This window comes from Glossina fuscipes, unplaced genomic scaffold (assembly GCF_014805625.2).
Source record: "Glossina fuscipes isolate IAEA_lab_2018 unplaced genomic scaffold, Yale_Gfus_2 1, whole genome shotgun sequence".
Lineage (NCBI taxonomy): Eukaryota > Metazoa > Arthropoda > Insecta > Diptera > Glossinidae > Glossina > Glossina fuscipes.
In genome coordinates, this window is record NW_023998415.1 from 19543455 (window position 1) to 19569366 (window position 25912).

At 33.8% G+C, this 25912-nt stretch overlaps 1 protein-coding gene across 6 annotated transcripts in view; it reads right to left on the bottom strand.

Annotated features, from left to right (window-relative positions):
- LOC119645193 (RNA-binding protein Musashi homolog Rbp6) overlaps positions 1-25912 on the bottom strand; it is a 446186-nt gene that overhangs the window by 37848 nt on the left and 382426 nt on the right. For all 6 annotated transcript variants that reach the window (XM_038045186.1, XM_038045184.1, XM_038045183.1 and 3 more), the window contains exon 7: positions 23850-23898. In XM_038045186.1, coding sequence (XP_037901114.1) covers positions 23850-23898 — 49 coding nt within the window. The remainder of the gene's footprint in view (positions 1-23849; positions 23899-25912) is intronic.

A 25912-nucleotide genomic window follows, 5' to 3' on the forward strand; every position in this document is an offset into this window, starting at 1 on the left:
TTGAATTTGTCGTAACCGTTTTCAATGCTTGTGCCTAGTTTGATGGCGATATCTTTTACAAGAGAAGAGATGAGAGAAGAGGTGACTTTAGATTTTTGACTTGAAAAATGCAAAGAATCTCGCAAGCCTGAACTACCGATCGACATAAGATACTGTGGAGATCTCTTAGCATATTAAATTGTAATCAGGGGAGCCAATGTAGTACGGCGCACAATATTACCTTAACTCAGACCTCGTATGGCTTGTAGTTTGATCGAAACATGTGTTAAGTGTATGGTTATTGGTAATGCTTTCATGATAAAGATTCAGAAAATTGATAAAAATTATTTGCATTTATTCAATTTCGTTAGCAAGCTGATTGTACATAAAAAAAAAAAAAGAAAAAAAAAATGCTTATTTAATTATAAAATTAATATAAGTCTAAATGTGTTTTTGTTGTACTTCGTTTATTTATTTAATTTGTTTTATTATTTGGTTTTCTCGTTATATAATGAATGCATTAATTAAATGTGTTTGTACGTATCTAAAACTGCCCGCTTACGTACGCTACATTTACAATCATTTATACTGGTATATGACAGACGACGGTGGACGATGGACGGTTTCTTATTTTTTGCTGTTGTACTTAAATCATTAAAAAAAAATGTAGCGATAACCAAATTTCCTATATTTTGATTAACAATAGATTATAAAGCGATCGGGCTTAATGTTCGCAAGGCCAAATGTTGTTCTTTTTTCGTTTACAACTATCATGATTCTTTAATTTTGATTTAGAATATGTGCAATTGCAATTACTTTAAGCACGATCGTGCAATTTCAGGCAGACATCACTCAATATAATTCAATGCGTGACTAATAGAATGGTGTCTACGCAAAATACTAAATACTAAGTGCAGGGATATCCATTTTCTGGCGTTTGCTAGTAATCTTTTCTCTTCTAATTAAACATCCCTTGTACATCTAACTTCTATATATACATATATATATATATATCATCGTGCAGACCTATATATGGTATAGATAGGATAATACATTATAATAATATAGTGATTAGTTAAAATATGGTTTTTTCATATGCATAGCACGGTATGCCCGTCTATGAGTAAATTTTTTTTATCGAGAAGCATTGACTTATTTAATTATGTGAAAATAAAGAGATTTTAATTGTTATGCAAATGCATTTGTTTTACTTATAGAAAAAAGTTATACAAACTAAAAAATTAAAACATTTGTATTTTTACTTAAAAAATTAAGTACTGATTTACGTAATTATTCCGTATAACTGTGTGACTACACGCGCAGATACTTGCATGAATATTGAATTTTGCATATACCTAATTATTATTGACCATAAAATGTGCATTTATATAACGCAATGCACCTACTGGGAATGTGTAAATGAACACATGCTAGTGTGTGTGTGCGAGGACCTATATATATGCATATATTCATAAATTGAAAAATTTTTCAAATTAAACGGCAGCAATGAACATGTTAGCATTTCATAGTTTATCTCTTTCAGGCTTTAATATGTAAGTATGTGTGTATACGTTCATTTATAAAATAATCTTTAAATGTCGGTATAAAAAGAACAAATCGACATACATATATTTTATGTATGCTTAACGGATATAATTATAATCCAACAATTTGCCGAAAATAATTTAAGTAAAAAAATATATACATTCTCTCTCTCCTTGTCTTCCTTTTTTTACTTCTTTCACTTTCCTCCACTTCATCTCTTCTCCACAATCTTACTCATTCTCTATATGCAAGATGTGCAGTTAAAGAAATTGATTGTTAAAGTATGCTTATAATATGTGACGGACATAGATAGGGATAGATTTTTACGAACGGACATTCTTATATAGCATACAGCACGCATAGCCAGGCAATTTAAATTGTAAATCAAATAGAGAATTTGCAATTGTCCTGTCCGGTTAATGAAATTAACATTTCATTATAAGTCACTGATTATTGCATTTAATCACATCAAAATTTATGACCACATTTAAGCATATGCATCCGTTTGCGTTTGTATGTAAGTGTTTCTGTAAATGTATGCATACACTTATTAAGAAGTCAAGCTATTAGAGAAATTTTCTGAAAATATTTTACAAACAAGCATAAATCCTATAGCATTCTCTTGGATGTGGACTGCCAGCACAGGGGATTCGTTAGGGCGACAACTAAATAGATATGCTGCTACAGTTGTTACGCTCCTCCAAGCTGGACACAAGGCGAATTTCAACGCATGCTAGATGAACTAGTGGAAGACGCCCGGGAGAAACCGTCCGTACTAATTGCGGGGGATTTCAATGCTTGCGCCTTCGCGTGGGGCTGCGAGAGGACTCAGCTTGCTGGAGGCATTCGCCATGCTGAAAGAATCTCTTCTGAACGATGGGCGGAGAGATACGTTTCGTAAGGCAGGAATGGGCTCGAACATAGACCTCACCTTTGTTAGTGACGGCCTAGTGGCAAGATGCAAGTGGTCGTTGAGCGAGGAGTACACAAAAAGCGATCACCAGGCCATGTTCCTCGACATAACAACCAGAGGGAACGGAGGAAATAGGTGAAACAAAACTACCGAGCCGAGGTGGAGAGATGCACTCTTCGACGAGGATGTCTTTAACATCATTATGGACTCCTACGAGGGTGGTGAGGGTACAGCTAGTGAATTCCAGCAAAACGTAACAAAGTTGGTGGTACAGGCATGCGATGCGGTTATTCCTCGAAGAAAAAATACAGGGAATAGAGGATCTCCGTGCTATTGGTGGACCGCAAAGATAGCGTCCTTAAGAGCGAACTGCTTGAAAGCCAGAAGAAAAGTGCAGCGCTCGAGAGGAAGGGCAAACTTTAATGAACTGCTCACACTCTACAGAGATTTGCGCAGTGACTTAAAGAAAGCCGTAAGGGCTAGCAAAAGGAGAAGCTTTGAGGAAATATGTCAGGATGCTGATATTAACCTGTGGGAAATGGCATATGAAGTCGCCCTAAAGAAGGTCAAAGGACAGAAAACGCTGCAAATCACGTGTCCGCTAGCGTTCCAGTGAATTAGTAGCAACTTTTTTCCCGCAGAGGCCGTTATATGTGTTGGTAAACCTCCACGACAGAGAGGAGGAAGCAATACCAGCAATTACTGCCGACGAGCTTTTAAGCGCTTGCAAACGGATTGGGGACAAAAAACCCCATGGTCCAGACGGAGTCCCAAACAAGGCCTTAAAGGCAGCGATACGAAGGAGGCCAGACGTCTTCATGACGATGCTGCAAAGATGTTTGGAAAAAAGGACATTCCCAGACGTATGGAAGGTCCAAAGGCTGGTCATTATTCAGAAGGCCAATAAGCCACTGAACGAGCCATCGTCATAACGACCCATGTGCTTTTAGGACACAATGGGCAAGGTCGAAAGGGACGTATATGAACGCCTGCTAGTTGTGGTCGAAGAAAGACGTGCTCTCTCGGATAACCAGTATGGATTCCGAAGAGCGTGGTTTACGATAGATGCCATAAACCATGTCGTGGCGCTTGCCTCAGACGCTATAGCCGGAGACCGATGGAGGGGCGGTGATAAAAAGGACTGCGCCGTCGCGACGTTAGACGTAAAAAACGCCTTCAACTCAGCAGACTAGCGGATTATCCGCAAAACTCTCATAAGAATGCGGGTTCCAAGGTATATACTTGAGATAGTAACAAGCTACCTTTCGAGCCGCACGTTAGTGTACCATAGCGATGGTGGAAAACAATCGCATAAAATAACGGCGGGTGTCCCACAGGGGTCAGTCCTAGGTCCTCTCCTGTGGAACATAATGTACAACGGCGTCTTTGAACTTAATCTTCCTGCCGGGGTAACGATCGTCGGTTTTGTCGATGATATAGTTATCGGAGTGGTTGCAAAATACGTCGCACAGGTAGAAGCGAGGGCTAACGAGGCTATCGTTAAAGTGAAGGTGTGACTAGAAGAGATGGAGCTGGAGCTAGCAGAGCATAAAACGGAAGCGTTTCTAATAAGCAGCAGGAAGCGCGTGGAAACATTCTGTATACGAGTCAGGCAGCACACGGTGCAGTTATCTCTTGCCCTGGAATACCTTGGAGTTATGCTCGACCATCGACTCAATTTTAGGCACCATGTTGAGTACGCGGCTGCGAAAGCTTCCGGCATCCAGCCATCACTAGCGAGGTTTATGCCAAATATTGGAGGCCCGAAATTCACCTACCGAAGGGTAATAGCCGCAGTGATAACTTCGGTCATAATGTACGGAAGCCTAGTTTGAGCCGGTGCACACAAGGTATTGTATCGAAAGGTGGCGGCAATATGTCGCCTTAGCGCCCAGAGACAGATTTGCGCATTCCACACCGTGTTGGAAGAAGTAGCGCTAGTGCTAGGTGGCACTCTGCCAGTCGACATACTGGCCGACGAGATGAGCCGCATCTACGAATGGCGTCGCGGCAACAAGCTCTTCGTAGAGTGGAAGCCGATAGTGTATTCCACTGATGTCCCACCATCAGAAGCGTGCTAGCAACAACCAGCCTCCGCGAAGTAATACCTAACGGTGGTCCCGCGGGGGAGAGTGGTAGACGAAGTGTGTGTGGGGGGGTAGTTTTTAGTACGTATGCGCCATGGATGGCGAATCGTGCATGCTGCTATTAAGGTCTAGCAGTATCTTTTGAAGATTTTCTACCTCCAGCTCGCAGAGCAAAAAAAAAAAAAAAACACACACACACACACGCGCGTACATTCCTACTTGCCTACTCATACACTCATAATTAAAGAACTTACTTACCAATGTAAACTGAACAACAGCAAATTCTTAATGCATACCAATGCCAACTTATATTGGAACATAAACAGTTTACCCCAAAACAATTGCTACATTTTTTAACAGAGAAAATGAAAGAGATTTCATTCTTATTCCTCCTCCTAATGCGCCAAAATTGAATTTTCGATCTCATTTAGGTCCTTAATAAGAGTTCCAAAAATTTGAGATTCAATTTAAAGCTGCTTGAAAGGGGAATACAAGGGAAATATGAAAATTTTTTTTTTGATTTTTTCAATTATGATCGAAAAGTACGAGGTAAATGTTTCCTTAAATTTTTCCATATTAAAATTCTTTAATCATAGTTTCTCATATCAGATAAATATGGTCAAGGGTTTACTCGTAATCATCGAAAATTTTTCAAGAGATTGTAATCTCTGTAATTATCAGCGGCACGGTCTTAATGGATATGAGATGATATAAGATGCGCGCTGTAAAAAGAACATTGTCAGAATTAGTAGGTTTTTCATCCCCTTTGCATAAGGGATTTTAATTTATTTGCACCCACTATATTCATATTATTTAGTTCTGTAAACTCTTGTTACTTATTTCGAATCGCAATATCGTGAGTATTCTCAAGATCGCTCAACACTCTTTACAAAGTTTAAGAAAATAATAATAAAAAAAAATAAAAAAAAATAAATGAAAAGAAAATCACTTCTCTAAGGCGTAACATTTGCAATCGTTTTGCTGTAAATTGTATTGTACGTATATTTTCCTAGCTATATATAAATTTTTATACACTTGTGTGTACATTTATATATATGCAATGTATTATTACGTGCTTTATTACAAATATAGAAAATAATTGCATGCAATGAACGAATATAATTGCATGTGCTGTATTTACTACAACTACATCCACACCTTCCAGCTGTGAGTTTGGGTTCTTGTTACATTAACTCTATAGTAAATAATAAAGAAGTGTATACGCATCAATTTGCCATCTGTGTAGCAAGTGCTTATAATAATTAACATAATAGTTTTCCCAATGAGCGAAACAAGCAAAACATAGACAGAAAGAAGTGAATTAAAATATTCTTAAGACGGACATCTGGAGAAATGAAGGTTTTCGTAATAGTGAGACAATATGAAGAACATATCAACAGAAAATTATAATATGTGAAGCATACTATAGGGCGCGTAAAAGTAGCAAATAATCTATGTTTGCATATCATATTGTGACGATGTAGTTGAATGGACTTATAGAGTCTATGTACGCATCGACAACTGGCTGTATCTTTATACAGCCAGCATAAAAGACGACACTACTTATCAATGAGCATTTGCCAAGAGTGTCAAGCGTGCCATTCATTTGTCCAGTTATCAAGGTTGAAGAAAGTGTGTAAAAGCAAATGTAAAAGACCCATCGTCATACGAATTGTTTCCAATGTAGATATAGGTCATCTTTTCTCATGAAATTTTACGGTAAACGAAATCCGAATATTAAACCAAGTTAACGCCGTAAAAGCAATGAAGTTGGTCCAGAAGTGCCACCTAAAATTCCAAATGCTGTATTGTAAGCAATATTACGTAAAGATAATATGTTAGCGCAACAAGTAATTACAAAATAATTAGACGTGACCGCGCAGGGTATTGGTGCACTTTGTGGTGCCATATATGGACATTGTGGTAGGTAGCTACAAGGCAATTAAGAAACCTTTTTTGTACGGATATTATCTTGGAACTAAAAATATTTTGAATAAAACATATTTTACTTTTGTCTTTACCTCGTACTTAAGCACAATATCCAGTTGAAGAGGAAAACTATAGTTGGGAGAAAACGCCCAAGTAAATAATGACAATATGCAAAAATGCTCGCTGAAAAAATAATAAAATGAAAGGAATTCTAATATACATAGTTGTATTGCAATGTTGAGTGAACACGAGAAGCCCACACAGAAGCCACTGTGCAATCACGGAATCAACTTTGACTGTAGATAGATGAAATGCAAAGCAAAGGGCAATGCTTTATAACTACAGTATGATTTTTCAGAAAATTCATTGAAACTAAGAGATAAAAGTACAAATCCCGTATTACAATGGGGAACACCAATCTGTTTTTACTATATATAAAATAATGGAATGATCTTTGAATATAGACTTATACAGTTGGAGAAGGTGCAATTAACAATCCATGGACATTGGAAACAATTACCAATACTCCGATCGTTATATCAGAAGCTTATGCGATCCTAAAATGGCCATGAGATGTATTGAAATTCTGAGACTGAATAATAATAACAACAATAATAATAATAATAATACAATAACAATAATAATAGTAATACACATAAACTTACATAGGTATGTACATACTATATATTAATATGATATTGTACAGGAGCAGATCCATTTTTTGCCATGTACTGGTAAGTTAATGGCTTAAAGTACACAATAAACCCTTTCATGTACACCACTGTGTCTAGATAGTTAAGACGTCAATAATTCATAGCTTTTTTAACAGCCGTTTGTACTGATAAATATACACATGATTGTATACATATATATATTTGCGTTCATAGTGTTTGTGATTAAAGTAATTGATCACCCCATAAATGCATTAGTATTAGTTTCAACTGAAATATTGATTTTAAAATTATATTCAAATTAAATTTGTTTTCATATATACGCCCTTCTGCTCTGCTATACTACAAAATACTTGTATAGATTATAAACCACATTAGCTAAAGCCTTTAGCATACTAAGAAGCTACGTGCGTTGGGAAATTTTCCAATAGAAAACTTTCCAATAGTGAAAGTAAGAAGAGTATAAATAATACCAGTGTATATAAAGAATTTTTCTTACAAGAAATAGTTTTGCTTTAAAAAATTCTTTAAATTATCATTTAAATTATTGAAAGAATTTCTTGAATTTTAAATAGTATAAATGTTGAATTATAATATTATTTATTAATCCTATTCGGTTATTGCGCCCATTAGAAGAGATGGTTTTAATTTGCCAAATATTTGCAACACTTTGGAGATGCCTACACGTTATATTTCGTCACATCTCACGGCTGTCACTTTATATTTAAAAATCAACAGCAAATTTTTAAAAAACCTGAACGTTGAGTAACGTGTTATCTGCCTATGCCTGTCCCCAGTGGATTATATAATGCGAATTGTTTCTATTTAATACGGGAACATTTGGTAAAGGTAAGCTCTACAGCACGGTACTTGTGTTAGTTTATAGGTTTTTGGGAATAATGAGAGTCTAAGTCTTTAGTTTTCTACCTTTTCACCCTTAAAACTATTTTTAAAAATTCGTGGTTTAATTCCTACTTATTTTTCTTCTTTTTATTACCCAACCTATGTCTCTTTGATTCAGGATGTATGCATGTGTGTGAGTTTGTATTCTCCATTCTTGTAAATGAAATACAAATATGAATATCATTCTTCTGACTCAGGCGTTTACGGAAATCACTTTTCTGCTCTGCACATTGAACAATTTTTGTTTTGGTCTATCGTGTAGGGCAGTGGATAAACTCGCGATTGCCAAGTCGTCGATCGGGTTCAAATCTCGGTGCGGTCGGCTATACCTTATAAGTTAAACAGGCTTTTATGCTCGCCTCTGATATTTCACAGAAAGACTTATGTTTGCTCTTTAATAATTTAATGCCTATAATATTGTATATTGTTGTTGTACGCTTTTCTGATTAATATTCTCTGATATATAATGTCACAGTTTTAACACGTAGACTTAAGTTCACTTCGATAATACGTTAAGCCTGCCTGTACATATTCAAAACAAAAATTTGTCCACTTTAAAAACTGGCAACTATTAACTTTGCTATGCTTTGATTATCTTCTCTATAATAGTGTAAGAGTGTAGCCCTTTAACCTTAAGAGCATTGATTAATATGGGTGAATCTGTAAATGCAACCCAAGGTGAATGAATAAAATAAAAATAAATAAATAAAGAAGAGAAGAACTCAGATAGTCGTTAGAGTGACTTTATTTAGCAATTGCTAATGTTCTTTAGTGAACTATTCACCTTATTTTGTGATCACACTGCTACGTATGAACGACTCTAAGGGAATGTAAGACTTAATGCACCCCTGTAGTTGTGGCCATTGTTAACAATGAAAAAAGAACTTAATTGTCATCTATAATATTAAAATGGCATAAAATTGCTAAAACTTTTATAATTAATTATAGGTGGGGACAACTATATATATACACCTAAATATATATATATATATATATATATATATAGAGAGATATATACATATATGTAAATATAAACACTGGCATATCGACCATTCAATTATTAAATAATACATAAAAGAAGGTAAGACGCAATTTGTTGGTCCCCTTTAAAAGCATTCCTCAAACGGTTATAAAAAGTCTATGTCGCGTACGTATAGGCATGAACTAAATACTAATTATAATTACATTTTATCGATTCAAGGTATACTTTTGATTGGTAAACAACTTTGCTTATACCGTAAATTGCTGGTAGTTTGTTATTGCCGTTGCAACTAAAAATAATTTACTCATAAATCATTTATAGAAAAAATGCAATGGAAACGTGTGCATGACGAGCATTTGCAGTTACAACGTGTACACATTTGCGCACATGCATACCTATTAATGAGACGTATACATATACATATACATACATATATGCACATATGTTAAGGCGTCGGCTGCGAAAAGCCCGTTTATGAAAGATATGGGTTGGATGGTAAAATAAAAAATTCTAATTTTTTTTTTTGGGCTCTTTAAACCACAACAAAAATATAAAAGAAAAGGAAAAACATGGATTTTCTTTCCGTTCAAGTTCTTAGGTAATTGTTTTTAAAACAAAAAAAAAAGAAAAGAAAATACGATTAACTTAAATAAGCACTATATTTGAAGGTTCGATCAAAGACGAGGTCTTAACCTATTGCATAATGAAATCAGGTATGAAATATATTTTTTTAATGGAAAATTCTATCTCCGTTCTGTCCATTACTTCAATAAATTGCTGGTCAGTATGGCAGAGCAAAGCACAAATAGATGACAGATGACGTTGTGCAGGCGTATGAGTTGTTCGTAATTCACAAGCAATGCTTTCGTTTTATTAACTTGAAATTAAATGAAGTTATACGAGAGAGAACCTGCTATCGGTAGTCTTTTTTTAACAGTACTCTCATAACTCACTGGCAAGATTTTACTCGAATCTAGCCCTTTTTTTTTTTTCTTTTTAATATCTGTTACTAATACACAACTAGCTCGAATAATGAACAAATTTCTTATTTCTTTTTAAAGAATGCTTTGAAATGCTCCGTTTTAGGTTGAACGTAAGATTCCATGTAAAAATGTTGGCGATTTTTGTGTGAGCATAAGTTTCCATTTCCAAGTTGCGTACGTTACTGGCCAAAAACTTATGCTTACATAAATTGCAATTCTTGTAACAATTGTTGAAGTTATTCAAAAAATACGATGAAATCTTTATGAGAATTTATATAAGATTTGCAAAATTCTTATCCTTAAATTTCTGTAGAAAAATTCTTTAAAAATTTTTTTATTCTTGAATTTATTTCTTTTCATTTTAGGATTTATTTCAAATAACAAAAAAAAAAAATAAATAAATAAATAAAAAAAAAAAAAAAAGGGATAAATAAATATTATATCTAATGTAACACAAAGCTTTGAACGGAATTAAATTCGAATTAAAATTCGTCTTGTTCTACACTAGCACCGATTACACGAAAAAGAAAAAAAGGAATGTGAAGAAAGTTGCTCTGATAATATGGTTCGTTAATATATGTTTTCCAATATGAAACTGAAGGATGGATTGGCCTGAACCTGTAATTCCTTCTGCAACATTTTTGTAAGATATTTAACTTTTTAAATATAATGATTACGCGGCATTAGAGTTACATACTTATGCGTTATGCACTTCATTTCGTGAGTCTTAAGTTACACTTACAGTTCGACAAATTTTTATACCCATTCCCAAAGAATGAAGGGTATATTAATTTTGTCAAAATGTTTGCAACGCCCAGAGGAAAGCTTCAAAGAACTGAGAAAGTATATATATTTTTGATCAGCATGAAATTGTGAATCGATTTAAGCGTGTCCCTTTGTCCTGTTCGTAAAAATGAAGCTATCAATTTCAGATTTGGCAGAAACATTGGAAGTTCTTGCACGCCGGTTGGCATTGAAAATGAGCCAAATCGTTAGAAGAGCACGCTTACGATATTATGTAAGCTGAGCAAATCTCTGCTTTTCAAAAGTAATAAAATTTTGATCTTTTACTCATTACTTATAAACTACATTAGATAAATCTACGTATATTCTCTGGGCAATATTGTGATATCTGTACAAAAAAAGGGAAAAATTGACCACGCCTACCCAATATTGTGGTGTAACTAAATTTAATTTTTTTTTTTTTTTTTCAATACTTTTACAATGCACAGACGCTAGCTTCAAAAAGTACATAATTTTTTGAACAGTTTCGAAATGGAAACGTGTTGATCTGTTTGTCTGTTGACCTGTCCGTCTGCCCAATTATTTAGTATCTGTGTTAAGCGCTCTCCCGTTCGCAAAAATGAAGATATCGTCTATAAATTTGTAAAAGATTTTGATAATGAACAGAACTTCTCAAAGGACAGAATTTCAACGCCCACACGTCTATGCAACAAAAATTAAGGACATTTTGCTTACCGTGTTTTTTATTTGTGGCTCGTAAAGTACAGCACATGCATATAAATTCCCATTTTTATTCTAAGAATAGAAAATATCAGCCACGCCTAACCAATATTAGAGAGCATGAAATGTTAGTTCTTTTCTTTTTTTTTTTTTAGCATTTTTTTAGGATCGCGAAGATGGATATAAAAGATTCAGTCACGACCGAATATAACCTTTCTCTTGTATTTTAAGGTTTATATTGGGAAAAAGAAGAGAAAAAATCGTAAAGAAAGCTTACGAACAATTTGACAATTGAAAGGAAGTAGAAGTAGAATGTGGCGTTATGACCGTCGTGATAAGAGAAAATGGTGTGTTTTCTTGCCTTAGCTACTATAACTTTCTGCCGAAATTTATGTTCCGATGCGTTAAGCATAATAAAACTCTCAAATTTGAATTTCATTATAAACGTATGATCCGTTAGATTACGCTAACCACGAGAACAAAACAAAGAAAACAAAAACAAAAAAATACGTGTGATGTCACTACGATATTGCCCATAATACGAGCGATAGTCAGAACGGGACACCTTCACAATTGTTTTTTGACAGTGCGCCTGTCAAGTAGCTGCAGAATGGTTTATGCATGTTTGCGGTAAGGCAAGCATACCATGAATGAAAGGAAACTGAAATATAAAGAATTTATATTTTCTAATTATGTAAAAATTTCAATCCAAATTTTTCACATCAATTTTTTATGCCGAACTACTTACTATCGCTCAATGATGTTTGCTTCGGATTAATAGTGACAAGTCGCGATCGTACAACAGCAATAGCTGCGTATCGAGTTTCTACTCTCGCTATATTATGGGGATTAGAGAGTAACTTCCAGTGCATGTGTGAAGAGAGGACGTTAATAATAATATTTTTATAATTTTTTTTTTTTTTTTGATTTATTTGCGATTCTGTTGTCAAGGTCATTGTGGTTTTTGTCAACATTTTAATATGCCAAAGTATATTTTGCTTTTTAATTGCGATTGTGTGTGCACTTTTCAGCAAGATCTCAAATGTTTAACACTTTTTCGTCAGAATATATGTCGGAACATATAATGCCTCATTGGCCAGTATCAACATATACTATAGTCGTTACAAGTGCATCGTTGCGAGGAAGGTTGAATGTGTGGTAGAAATATTGGAATTGACGCAGACACAGCGCAACGTTATTGTATCAATAAGCAAAAATTCAAGGCAATACTGCGTCTGCTTGCAAAAGTATTGATAATGACCGCATTGATCGATGTTATGGACACACCAATGGGTAATATTTGTGGCGCAGTTTGCGGGTGAACGGATCAAGTTGTGATAAACATAGTGTGCCGATGGATGTTTTCAATGGAAAATATTACATTCTTATCTGGAAGCCGAGATTTCTGGAGTAATAAAACGTTTAAAAATTAAAAAAAAAAAAAAAAAAAAAAATTTAAACATCAAATATTCACTGAAATATTAAGATCGTTCAAGTGTGTTTAGGAGCACACGATCACACATAACAGAATCAATTGAATTCTTGTTTATTGTTTCAAAATGAGTTGCTCTCCTGGAAATATTCATAATTTAGATGAAGCGCAAATAAAATTGCGCTTTAGACGAATCTTATTTTCTCATTTGTTTTATATTTACATCTGGTCGACTTTCGAATTTAATTAAATAGAATGAATAGTTGTTGTGTCGTCAATGAATATAAATAAAACATCTGTTGTCTTCCGATCTGTAACTAAAACTTATGCATTTATTAATATAAGAGTGCACATGCATATGCGAATATATATATTCATATAAACTATATATATTTTATTATGTATATATATAATAAAAAAAATATATAAATTTATATATATTTGTGTGCGTTTCGTTTCATGTTGTCTGCAATATTTTACATGTGGTTGTTTTTTTATTTGCGTTCATATAATTTTTTTTTGTAATATTTTTTTGTACGTTTTTGAATAGTTAGTGTGTTACTATTTTGGTGATATGGGAAATGTTGTTTGGCATACATCCTACAAGCTGTCGTTGTTTAACTACATAGACTACAATAATCCAGTTGCAGTTGCTCTTGTTGTTGTTGTTGTTGTTGTTGTTGTTGTTGACGTTGTTGTTAATGTTGCTGTTTCTCCTGAGTGTGTAATTTTCCACAAATTTTACATGAACCTAAGGTGTCTCAGCAAATTTATTTTAACACCGACCATCATCATCATTGTAATCATGATCATGATCATCATTATCATCATCATTATCATCATTATCATCATTATCATCATCGTCAACGTCATTGTCACCATAGCCAGTATAGAGCACACAACAACATTACTTACGACTATATATAGCTGCATATATAGATGATATGACAGCAGGCTGTCGTAATTGCCAGGATGAATGTTATAGTTGTACTTGTAGTTGTAAATGCAATTGCACAAACACATTCAGTGTAACAGCCGATATTAAACCATTAAAATAAAGAAAAATTTATACATATATGTTTGTATGTTCTATGTTTGCATCAGACTAACATGGAAAACTTGTAAAAACGGAAAAACATACAAACAAAATGTTGTTGCTGATGTTATTGTTGCTCTTATTCTTGTTGTTATTGTTACTTCGCCGTTGTCGTTGTTGTTGTAGTTGTTTTTTTTGTGGTCGTTTTATGTTATTGGTGTTGTTGTTGTTATCGTTGTTGACATTATGTAACGGTAACGGTGATGATGATGACGATGACAATGACTACTATCTCGCTTTATATATATCTTTCTCTGTTTCGCTATCTGCCGTTATCTGCTCGGCTCTTGCCTAATTACTTTTGACACATTTTCATCAACAGCACACTATGTATTTGTTATTACTTCTGAAACACCTTTACACACTCTTCAACTGAGCACGTAACTGATAGTATGGTTAAGGTAAGAAAGACAAAAAGAAACACATTCTATCTATCGATTTTATTGTTTGCTAAGGCAATATGTATGTGTGCTTAGTTTAAACAGGAAAAAAAAACCACTATCATCAGGCGAAAAATACTAAACTCGCACAGCTGCTGTTGACGGTTATTAAAATGACATTTAACTACCAAAGAGAAAACTAATGAAATTTTATGATATGTGGTTGTTTTTTATTTTATTGTCGTTAGCGATATGTTTATACAGTTTTGTATATATATACAATATATATATATATATATATATATCTATATATATATATATATATGTACAGGTATATTCAGTTTTCTATTTATTCCATTACAGTGAGTTTGTGTCAAACTCAGAAGGAACCGAGTTTTTCCCATTTCATCAATATTAACTAATGCATTGTTTTTCATTCGGATTAATCCGTTCACGGGAAAGAGATAGAGCAACAGTAATACATTTACACATACATTACCACACGCATGGAGCACAGTGACATAAACACATATACCTGGGGCGTAATTTTTCATTTGCTTTTTGCTTTATATGATTACTGAACGGAAACGTTTTGTTCCCTTTGTGTCCGTTGTTTTGTTCTAGTTGCGTGCATTCGCATATATATATATATATATATATATATATATAAATACTCGTATGTCAATAAAATGCTTGCAAAGTATTAAATAAATACTATTATCTCGGAATCTTGGTCCCCAATGCATTCATCCATAAATTTTTCGTTATATATACAAATAGAATACAATTTTAATATCCAAACAACTGACCGAAAAGTTGATAAGATACCTTTGTTACCACCTTCGTTCTTTTCTTCACGTTCGCTTGCCTTTTCAAAAAATGGAAACATATAAGCCGCTATCTAAAATATATATATATATATATATATATATATATTCCTTAAGAACTTGTTCATAATCGGTTTTGATTTTTTTAAAGCAACAATAGAATCTAAACATGTATGAAATGGGGAATGCGTTTGAAAAGAATCGTTTCGGAATATAGAGTGAAAGTGCAATTTAAAGCAATTGAACTGGATTTACTAGCGATCGTCTACTCGCTTAGGTGAATCTTGCTCCGGGGTTCATTTTAAAGTTTCTGACTTTCCCAAGATTTACTTGCTTGTAAATGTAAAACAGTAAATATAATATTAAATAAATGAATAAAAAATATAAATAAAAGAAGTGCAAATATTTTCATAAATAAAACAACAAGTTTTACTAGAGTTTTTAAGCGAAGCAAGGGATACAGCGGTTGCTGTTCACCATCTAAAGCTTTCCATAACGCGGGTTTAAACTTTTTTTTCCCGTTTTTTTTTTTTGTCTGTCTACGTTAGTACACAGCTTCGTAGTTACTTTTTTTTTTCGTCTATGTAGTCGTAGACATGGTTACGTATCAAACGGATGCTATTGCCGGTATTGGTATTGCATGTGTGTTCGTATTGTGTCTGGACTCTGTGACACCAAACTGTTGTATAATGTAAACAAAGAGTGTGGCGCCAAACGCAAATGTCTGCCATTTGGTTATGGGAAAAATATGCACCCAACGATGGCTCGTTTATTAACTTTGTTTATTTCGAAAGATTTTCAGCTTTAAATGCATAATTTCCGCATATATATACATACATATAAGAAGGAAATTTTTAAACCCACTAACATCGATAAACACAAATAAAAGAAGTAAGAAAGTTATATTCGGCGAGTGCCGACTCTCGCAGACCCACAACTATGCTTCTTGCATTCTACTCTCTACGTTATTTTATTTGATCTCCATATCGCTGATATTATTAAGAAAAAATTAATCGTCTTGTTTACCGCATTCATTATAAAATTAACCCATTTTTAAGCAGATAATACATCTTCGTGTGAGGATATTAATTACTTTAGTAACTTTGTGTGGGCATGGCCGATTTTGTTGCATTTTCAGACTTAAATAGTAGACTGTTTCGTAAAGTAAATGTGGCAAAGTTCAGGTTTCTAACTTTGATAATATCGAGTTGCATTCAGTTTACGCTGCGTTGTGCGCTTATGCTTTGATCAATTTGGCCCATTCTCAATACCAATCGCCGTGCAGAAATTTCCAATGTTTCTACCAAATTTGAAGTCGATATATTCATTTGTGCGACCAGGAGAGTACCAACAACACACATTACGCAGACATACAGACAGACGGACATGGCTAAATCAACTCAGAATTTCACGCTGATCATGGGTCTCTGAAGCTTCCTTTTGGGTGTCACATACTTTTTTTGAAAGAAAAAGCTAATTAGTATACTTCCATCTTACAATGGTGAGTGTAATAAATATAAACAAAACAAATAAGAGAAAGTTATCTTAGGACTCCGAAAATCGCTCACCTTCATCGGCGTCAACTTACAAATCATTGTAGTCGTGAAGGTTCATTTCTTTTTTCAAACTTGATTTGAATTTTCTGTTTAGGAATATAGTTCAGTTTAATACGAAGATGAAATTTTGCAACAATTGTTGAAGATGGAGAGATCTTAATCTATTCAGAATCTTCTGCAGATGTTGGAAAGGAGTGCACAAGACCATTATACGTCTACTCATTTCCCAGATATCGATGATGAGACAGGAAGTTAAGAATTATACATAAAATTGTTTTTAATATTTCCATCGATAACGTTGCGTACCGTTAGTGGGAAGCAAAGCGGTTCATTAGCATGCTTCATACCTACATTTCCGTTATGCATTTGTCATATTAACAAACAATTCATTCAAGAAGTTATGAACACATTCAAGTGGTTTGCACGGAAAATATGCAAAAATAAAAAGTTAAGCCAGCAAATTAAATGAATAATTAATTAGCAGATGAATGTATGCGGGAATACGATTCATTTACCGAAGAGAACCGGCCCATTTTTTAGTTTATCCTTTCGCTTTTATTTCATTGCTATTACTATCATAATACCTATCATCGAAGGATGAGATATATATTTATTTTTTCAAAACATTTGCAACACCCAGAAGAAAGCTTCAGAGACCTCACAAAAGATAAACATATTTTTGATTAGCGTACGATTAGTACGTCTATCCGTTTATGCGATGTCTGTTGCAAACATTCTCCTGGCCGCAAAAATGAAGCTATTGATTTGAAGGTTGGCAGAAACGTGGGAAGTTCTTGCTAGCAGCTTGCTATTGGAAATGGAAAATTTTGAAATTGGGTACATCTCTGCTTGCCAAAAGGAGCACAAAAGTTGGTTTTTTTATTCGCTGCTAAGAAAGTAAAGCATATCAAACTACAAAAATTTGAACGTATATTCCATGGGCGGTGTTGTAATATTTGTACAAAAAATATATATATATATATATATATGTATTATATAATGCGCAGAAGCAGGTTTCAAAAGTTTCATAACATATGTGCATTCTTAGCCAGTTTCAAAAGCATGCTCGTCTGTTCGTCTGTTTGTCTGTCAATCTGTCCGTCTGCCCAATTATGTAGTATCTGTGGTAAACATTTTCTCTTTCGCAAAAATGAAGGTATCACCTACAAATTTGCAAAAGTATTTGAAAATGGCCTAAACACGGCCGAAGAACACGCCTACAATCCCCCTGCATGAGTACAAGCAAAATTGATAAACCCTTTGCTAACTGCGTCTTATTTTACAAACTGCAACAAATAAATTATATAATATTTCCGTGTAAATATTTTATGAATATAGAATAGATTGGTCACGCCCATCCAATATTATGGAGTATGCAAATTTATATTTTGTTTTTGTTTCAATTGTTTCTACGACAATGGTGATAGGTATAAAAGGTTCGGCTGTAATCGAATATAATTTTATTACTTGTTCCTTTTTTTTTTTTTTATCAAATAAAGGCATAAACATTGAATCGTGCGCCCTTTTAACTTTGAATTTCGTAGCTCCAATACGAATAAATCAATCTGAGGTTTATGAAAGAATTTCGCATATATACAAACCAAAGACACGTAACCTTTTCTTTATACTTTTTGAATATATTACGTATTCAAATATTTTGTAGGATTTTTTTAATGCCAATCTGATCTTTCTGGAATGAGTATATGCAATTTTGAGGCTATATAGAAAGGGGCGTTTTTTAGCGTATCGTCTTAAAAATGCAAGATTAACAGAAAACTGAACAACATTATCACGTTTAAATCGCAATTTTTCAAGACGATATTAAAAATTCGCCGGTTAACGAGCACTTTCCTTGTAAATAGAACTTAAGAGAGATTTTTGTATTTGATATATATTCGGACGCCAAGCCGTTAATATCGGCAAACTGGTATGGATATGAATTTTAGCTTGCTCAAGCGCACCTGTAGATAATGACGCGTTACACTACTCGTTTACTACTTCGAGTTGGACTAAGATCTCGGCTTTTCAATTATTATATTGTTGCTTAATTAACCAAAACTTTACTTCTTCGAACATATGTTGTCAAACTTGGAAAAGAGTCTCTTTACGGACATTAAATCTCGTTGTTCGATTTATTTTTTGAATGTTACGAACGAGGGAGCTCAATAGATTTACTAAAAAACATGTTATGGGATTATATGAAGTATATTTCAATGGAATGGACAGACAGAAAAGGATCGTCTTTTATTCTTGCGTTATTTAATGTACTGAGATGAATGAAAATAAGGCTTCGCAGGGTACCAAGCATTCCATTTGATAGTTTTCTACAAGCTCATTCATCAGCTGCAAAATTATTTGAAAAGAAAAAGCTGCGCTCATTGACACAATCACGGCAATAGGAAACGAATTAGTAAAATCTATCAAGAGGCCGAAACCAACGGGTAGGAAATTTATATTGTTACAGGACATCATCGTTGCCCTAAAAAAAAGAGGTGAACTAAATTTTCATAATCTATAATATTGGATGGGCGCGGTTGATCTTTTCTATGTATAGTGTATACTTTATGAGCAACAATCAAAAAACACGGCAAACAATGATGTTCACAGTCTTTGTTAGGCATGTCCTTTGACCGGTTTGTTTCTCTTTCAAAATGTTTTGAAAATTTTGGAGATGCTACATATTTGGGCGGATGGACAAATGGACAAACAAACAGACGGACGAATGCTTGGTTACATTCCGAATTTGAAGCTGACCAAGATTTTATATACTTTATGCGATTTTGGTAACCTGCTTCTGTGCATTGCAAAGGTATTGAAAAAAAAAAGAAGTAAACTTTCATTCACATTATCTCCTGTACTTTATCAGCAATGAGTAATGAATAAAAAACGAATTTTTTATTACTCTTGAAAAACAGAAGTGTTCTCAGTTTACGTAGTATTGTGCATTTTCAATATCGACCTCTGTGAAAAAGGTTCCATTGTTTCTGGCAAATTTGAAGCCCCGACCAGGCGGACAGATGTACATTTTGAAATACCTGCAGACCCTTTGACCCTGATCAAGAGTACGCATACTTTGCATTTCCGGACGTTACAAACGTTTTGACAAAATGCATTATTTTATTCATTATTTAAATAATTAATCAAAATATTCCTTTTCCGCTTTTATCGTATAGTATACGACTTTCTTTCAAAGTGATCATGTCGATCCCGCGCCGCGATACAAGCAAGTGCACAATACGTGTAGCATTAATAATACCTTTCTAATCCTTTCTGAAACGATGTAAAACATTAACAGTCAATTAAGCTAAGCTAAGTATTGCCTTTGGATTTTGGATATGAACAAAAAGAATGTTAGTGTTTTTGATGTACTATACAGGTGCATACATGTTCATTAACATGTTCATAATGGTATATTTTCGTCTTCAAATATCGTTGCTTTACAAACAATTAACGATAGTAACATTATTTTATAATATGTTTGTTTAATTCTCTTGCTCATAATCAGCATTATTTGCGGTATAAGGCTGGTATTAAGCTTGGACGGCCGCGTGCAACACCTATAATCAATTCTTACTTGCTGGGATCAATTTTTGCTTCGATCTATGCGCATTTGTCTCTCTGGCTGAGCATTTGTCCGTCTGTCGGTTTTATTATCTTGTTTTCACTTTACAGGCAGCATTTTAAAAATATTTGGGGGAAATTTAGTACACGGGCGGGTTTTGGCTCAAGGACAAACGCTTTTAAAAATGATTCGGATCGTATTATTGTCTCGACCACTTTTCATATAACGCCTTCTTTTGAAAAGTCGTCAAATCAATAACCACTGTCTTAAGCGAAGCGGTGTACGATATTCGATGGTGGACAGTTTTCCACTATAATTGTTTTCACTTGTTTCTGTTTATTCATTTATTTGCAATAGCACTGTCGGCGTATTATTGTTTACGCTAAAAATAGCCAAGAACCATGAATATCTGGTCTTTAATCACATATTATGACGACGTGCTGCATGATTTATTAGAAAGTAGGATGGATAGAAAATTAAGGCATTTATACAGTGAGTAGCAAGAATATGAGCAATGGTTTCGATTTGCAAAACAAATCATTTCCAAAACAATATAATAAGTTCGACTAATTAAAATGGAAAATGAAAATATATAAAAGTAAATGAATTATATAAAACAAAGTATAAAATACGTGAACAACGAAAATAATAATATGTCAAGGATATTTTTCAATAAAAAAGACATAATCAAATTCTAAACCATTGTTATAACAGTAAATAGTTGGATCATTAGTTGCTGTTGTTTATAATATCTATGAAATATATGCTCAAAAATTTCGTATATAGCTGAGGTAGCGGACGTAACAAGATTCAAGTACAAGTTGAAGTCAACGTCTTTGTTCTTTCTTACTGTTGCTGTGGTTTTCGTTCATCATACACTTCGTTTCCTTTTTTTGTTTGGCTTTTTTTTTTTGAGACAATCCTTAACTCCTGTTTTGTAACATATACGTATACAAATACGCTCATATACAAAGACACATGTATCTACATGTATATTACATAAATGAATTTGTAAATGATATACGAGAGCTTTGCCGAAAAGACCGAGACCAGAACACCCCAACAACAAATGCTTACTTTTATTTTATTGCTTATGAATATACGCTCCTCTATACGATCTATTTAAGAGTCTTTTTATTATTTGTTGTTGTAGTATTTTGTGGTTGGTTTCTAAGAGTTGAAGGGTTTATTTTCGCCCACCAATGCAGAATGTAAGCATGCTCAACTTGTAATGTTATTTGTAACACGAACGAGTTCGCAATTGGGATAAACGGCTAAGCGAGTTCTAAAATGTTTCGTCTAGCTATACAGTTTTCTAGAAAATGAAAATTCGGATGGAAAGCGAGGTTGTATTTTATTTGAATTTAATATCAATAATAATAGTTTTGCGACAGGTTAACGAAATAAAACGAACTTGGCGACGATCAATTAAAACTGCTCTTTGAACTAGGGACCATATGAATTAGGATGCCGACGCTTCTTTCACGCTTTCAATTCCGCAATATATACATAAAAGATGTCATATTTGCACCTTTTCACGTTGAAGGGTAACTAAGACTCGGCGAATGGCAAGACGAACATTTGACTGCGAGTCAAATGGAAGCAATAATCTATAAAGGCGTACCTCGCATAACATGGCATCTGTCCAACACGGTTTCGCTACAACACACCGTATTAAACACCGTATAACACGGTTTTCATTTAACGCGATTTCAAAAAACTGATCGACTTTTTTTTCAATTGCTTTTCGCTTTCATTTTTATTTTATCAACATTGAAAAAAAGATAATAGATTAGCTGCGGTTTTTGATGAGAATTCATTTGGGATCGTCATCATTATTTTATGAATATATTTTTGATGTTTATTTTTTTACTCATCGTAATAATAAATTTCAACTCTTTTTATTTTTATTTTTATTTTTTTTTCTTTTATTAAGCATAACTTGCTTTGAACTTACTGTTTCGTGTATGATCTATGTTTGGAGCGAAATTTAATCTACCATCTAACGAACAAAGTTAAGACTTTGATTTCGATACAACAAGGGTACATATTGTTTCGATTAATATGATTTTAAAGTTTTGCATAATACGGCTTCGATATAATATATAAAACAGATTTTGATAAAACACGATACGCGTTGCCTTGATTTATTCCATGTCCATGTCTTTGTTATTATTATAATTAATTTAGTTAGAGAATTAAATTCGAGCACCAAAATCTTAAAGCACTAGCATCTAAGGCAGATGCGGGCAACTTTTATTGATTACCGGGCCAATTGTAATCTTCATATCATCAATTTTCTTTGTGTTTTTAAATCGCTCAGCAAGAACAAAAAAAAAAAAAAAAAACAAACAGAGTTTATATTTCATAGGTGCACAGCAGAGCCGGTCGTGACGGCAGGTACAATATGTTTGCAGCATTGCAGCATTGTTATGTGCGCGCAAATTGAAGTATTCGAATTTTCATACGGAGCACTATTATTGAAAACTCCACCGCACTTGAAATTTGAAGGCACGAACTCATTGAATCGTTAGTCGAGATCCTTTATCTACTCGGCAACTCGGGGCGGCTATATACTATATCTAAGTTCAATATGCATTATTGAATTGATTGTAATTTAGTTGAAACAAATAAGCAGAAAAGTTTCACATAACGGATCACCCATGTTATACGGGGGACATCTGTACTTGCTTTGCATTTTTTACTTTTGATTTTCAATACATTTTTTTTATATCTTGTGCTTGCCCTGATATTATTTGAACTTTGTTTAAAGCGTATTCTGCTTTCATGTATCTATGCACATATCGCATGTGCAATGATAAGGACTGCCTTGTATATGATTGGGTAGATGTGCGTGTGTATGTGCGTGTGCGTGTATACGGGCATACGTCTATTATTTAAAAGACAGTAAACTATAAATATTCAAATCATTTTTCTTAGATTTACCATAGATTTGCATATTTGTAAATATTTTCTTATATCATTTGTGTTTTCGTTTTCCTGCGCAGTAAAAGAATCTTTTTTTTTTGTTTTCACATTTATTCACTTTCTATACTGTCGACATACACATACACGACGACTGCATCTGCATCTGTGATATGTGTCATTTTGTAGGTGTGCTGTAAAATACTGAGTAATTATTTTACACATAAATTAATTTGACACATATGCACATAGCAAGTAGGAAAATGTATTCACTGAAATCCCGGTATATATATATATATATATATATAATATATACATAATATATGCTGGAAAACTTATTACTACTACAGTCAAACCTGTTTTTGTGCGGTTTTTTTTCTGCGGTCCCTATCTACCGCACAAAAGCAGGTTTGCCTGTATATATATAAATAAATAATATTTATATATATATATATATATATATATGTATAAAAAATATTCTTTATTTACATTTCACGGCATTAGTGTACAACGTAGTAATTAAAGAAAGGAAAAGAGCGAAAAATTCGAGGAATTCGCTTTGATTTCATTCGTTTTTGCTTACAGTTTTACTTGGATTAGAAATTCGAGACTTACCTCTGTGTCGATTTGTTTGTTTATCAAACATAAGCATTGCATCTTCGATCTGCAAAATGTTAAGAAAGAAATCACACTTAGTATCATTTCTCCCAAAATTTTATATCGATTATATAATTCATAAAATTCAAAGTAACAAGATATTTCTAGCGTCTTAGAAAACTTAAGATTAACGGATTAACATCGCTCTTCGTGAGGCTTGAAAATGATCTAATTGAGTTGATAGGTTAAAATAAATTTGCGCAAAAAAATATTTGCTTGACGTGGAATCGGATACCATTTAAGATGCGATCTTTGACAAGATCGCTAACAAATCAAGATACATTTGCGCCGATTTTATTTTTCGGCTTCCTATGGATTTGAGGAATCCTTGTAAAAAATAAGTTATAACGCGTCCGGGATGCCGTTCCCTTCACTGCGTGCACCTTTACTTCTCACAATCAAATTTTAAAGTATTCGAATATTCTATAGGACGTTTAATTGTTTTGTTTCGTGTAACACAATCGAACAAGAGCTTTGATGAAACGTTTTCGAAGCATATTCACTTTCATGATTAATTGAAATTTCAAGAGCAATGAATGTAAAGCAACAAGAGCCAATGCCAATATTGAAGGAGACTATGAAAGGACATCTATATGTTTTCCATCGCTATATCGTACGTGCGCGCAATTAAACCGCGCTGTGCCTTAATTTGGACGACTGACTGACGATTGACTTAGAAGAAGCAATAGAGAGATTTATAGTTGGCTTAATAGACAATTAAGTGAACAGACAATTAAATACATCCTAATCGATTTGTAAGCTTACATCGACTAGAGGGGGGAGGAGAATTCACGGCATACTTTTCAGAAAATTAACTTTGTTTTGCTGACTTAATTATCCCTTACGTAGTTAAGAACGATATTAAAAGATAACAGTGGGCGCGACCCACAATTTTGCAAAACATCGAGCAAAAAACTTCATCCTTTTCATTCGCGTTTTTTACTATATTTTTAAAACAACATTTTCAAGAGAAACCTCATAGGGTGATGTGAGAGAGGGAGAGGGTCGAGGGGGGGGGGGTAATTCGAAAAGGCCAATCTAGGTGTACACCACACGTTCAGCGGTAAGTGAATGATCAATATTGCAAAATGGCAAACATTACATTAAACGTATGATGCCCTGGATGACACTTCTGCGCTGCATAGGAGGATTGCGAAAAGGGGGTTGGTCTTTTTTTTTAATCCAATTTTACACCAGATGAATTATGAGTCGCAGATCCCTTTAAATTAAAGAAGTTTCGCGGGAATGGCTTCAGGGTTGCCACTTTTCAAAATAATTTGTTTTTCAATACTTAAATTTATGCCTGATAATCTCTTCGTATACTGTTCTTCTGTTATTTTTCTTTCCCTCCGAAAAGCTTTGTTAAAAGAAAACATTTTCTATTCTTTTTTTTTTTTTTGTTTTTGCAGCTATTGTAGAGTCCTCCCTCCGCTCCCTTTCGCGCTACCATCAAGAAAATTCTCAATGTAACTACTTTCAACATATCCATCCATCTTCGTCAAATCTTTATATTGAAATTATTGACGAACGTATTTTGTTCTTATTTTGTTAAAAATTCACGAATTTTTCTTAACAAGTTTGTGTGTGATCGGAATGAAATTCGTTCTAAAAGTGGATGCAGGCAACTTAAAAAAAAAAAATGAAGAACGAAAAATTGTGCCATTTTTTATTTACTATTCTTAAGGAAGTGTATATATATAAAGTAGCTTTTAAGGCCAATAGTGCTTATGCTTTTTTAAATAACTCACGACATATTTCACTTAACGTTCCTATTAAGTACATTTATATGCTTTAATAAACTCTGCTTTCGAGAAAAACGCTAGCAAAACAAGTAAAAATAATGCAGCCAAGTAAGATTGGTTATTAAATACCCTACATCATTTCATTTAACTGTATTTTTATTTTGCTCTCCTGATCACATATCAAACCCTGCACATTACTTTTGTGTAATGATGTAATGACATATTGATGTGTGACCCATATGTAAATTCACGTAATTCAAAATTTAGCGAACATAATAT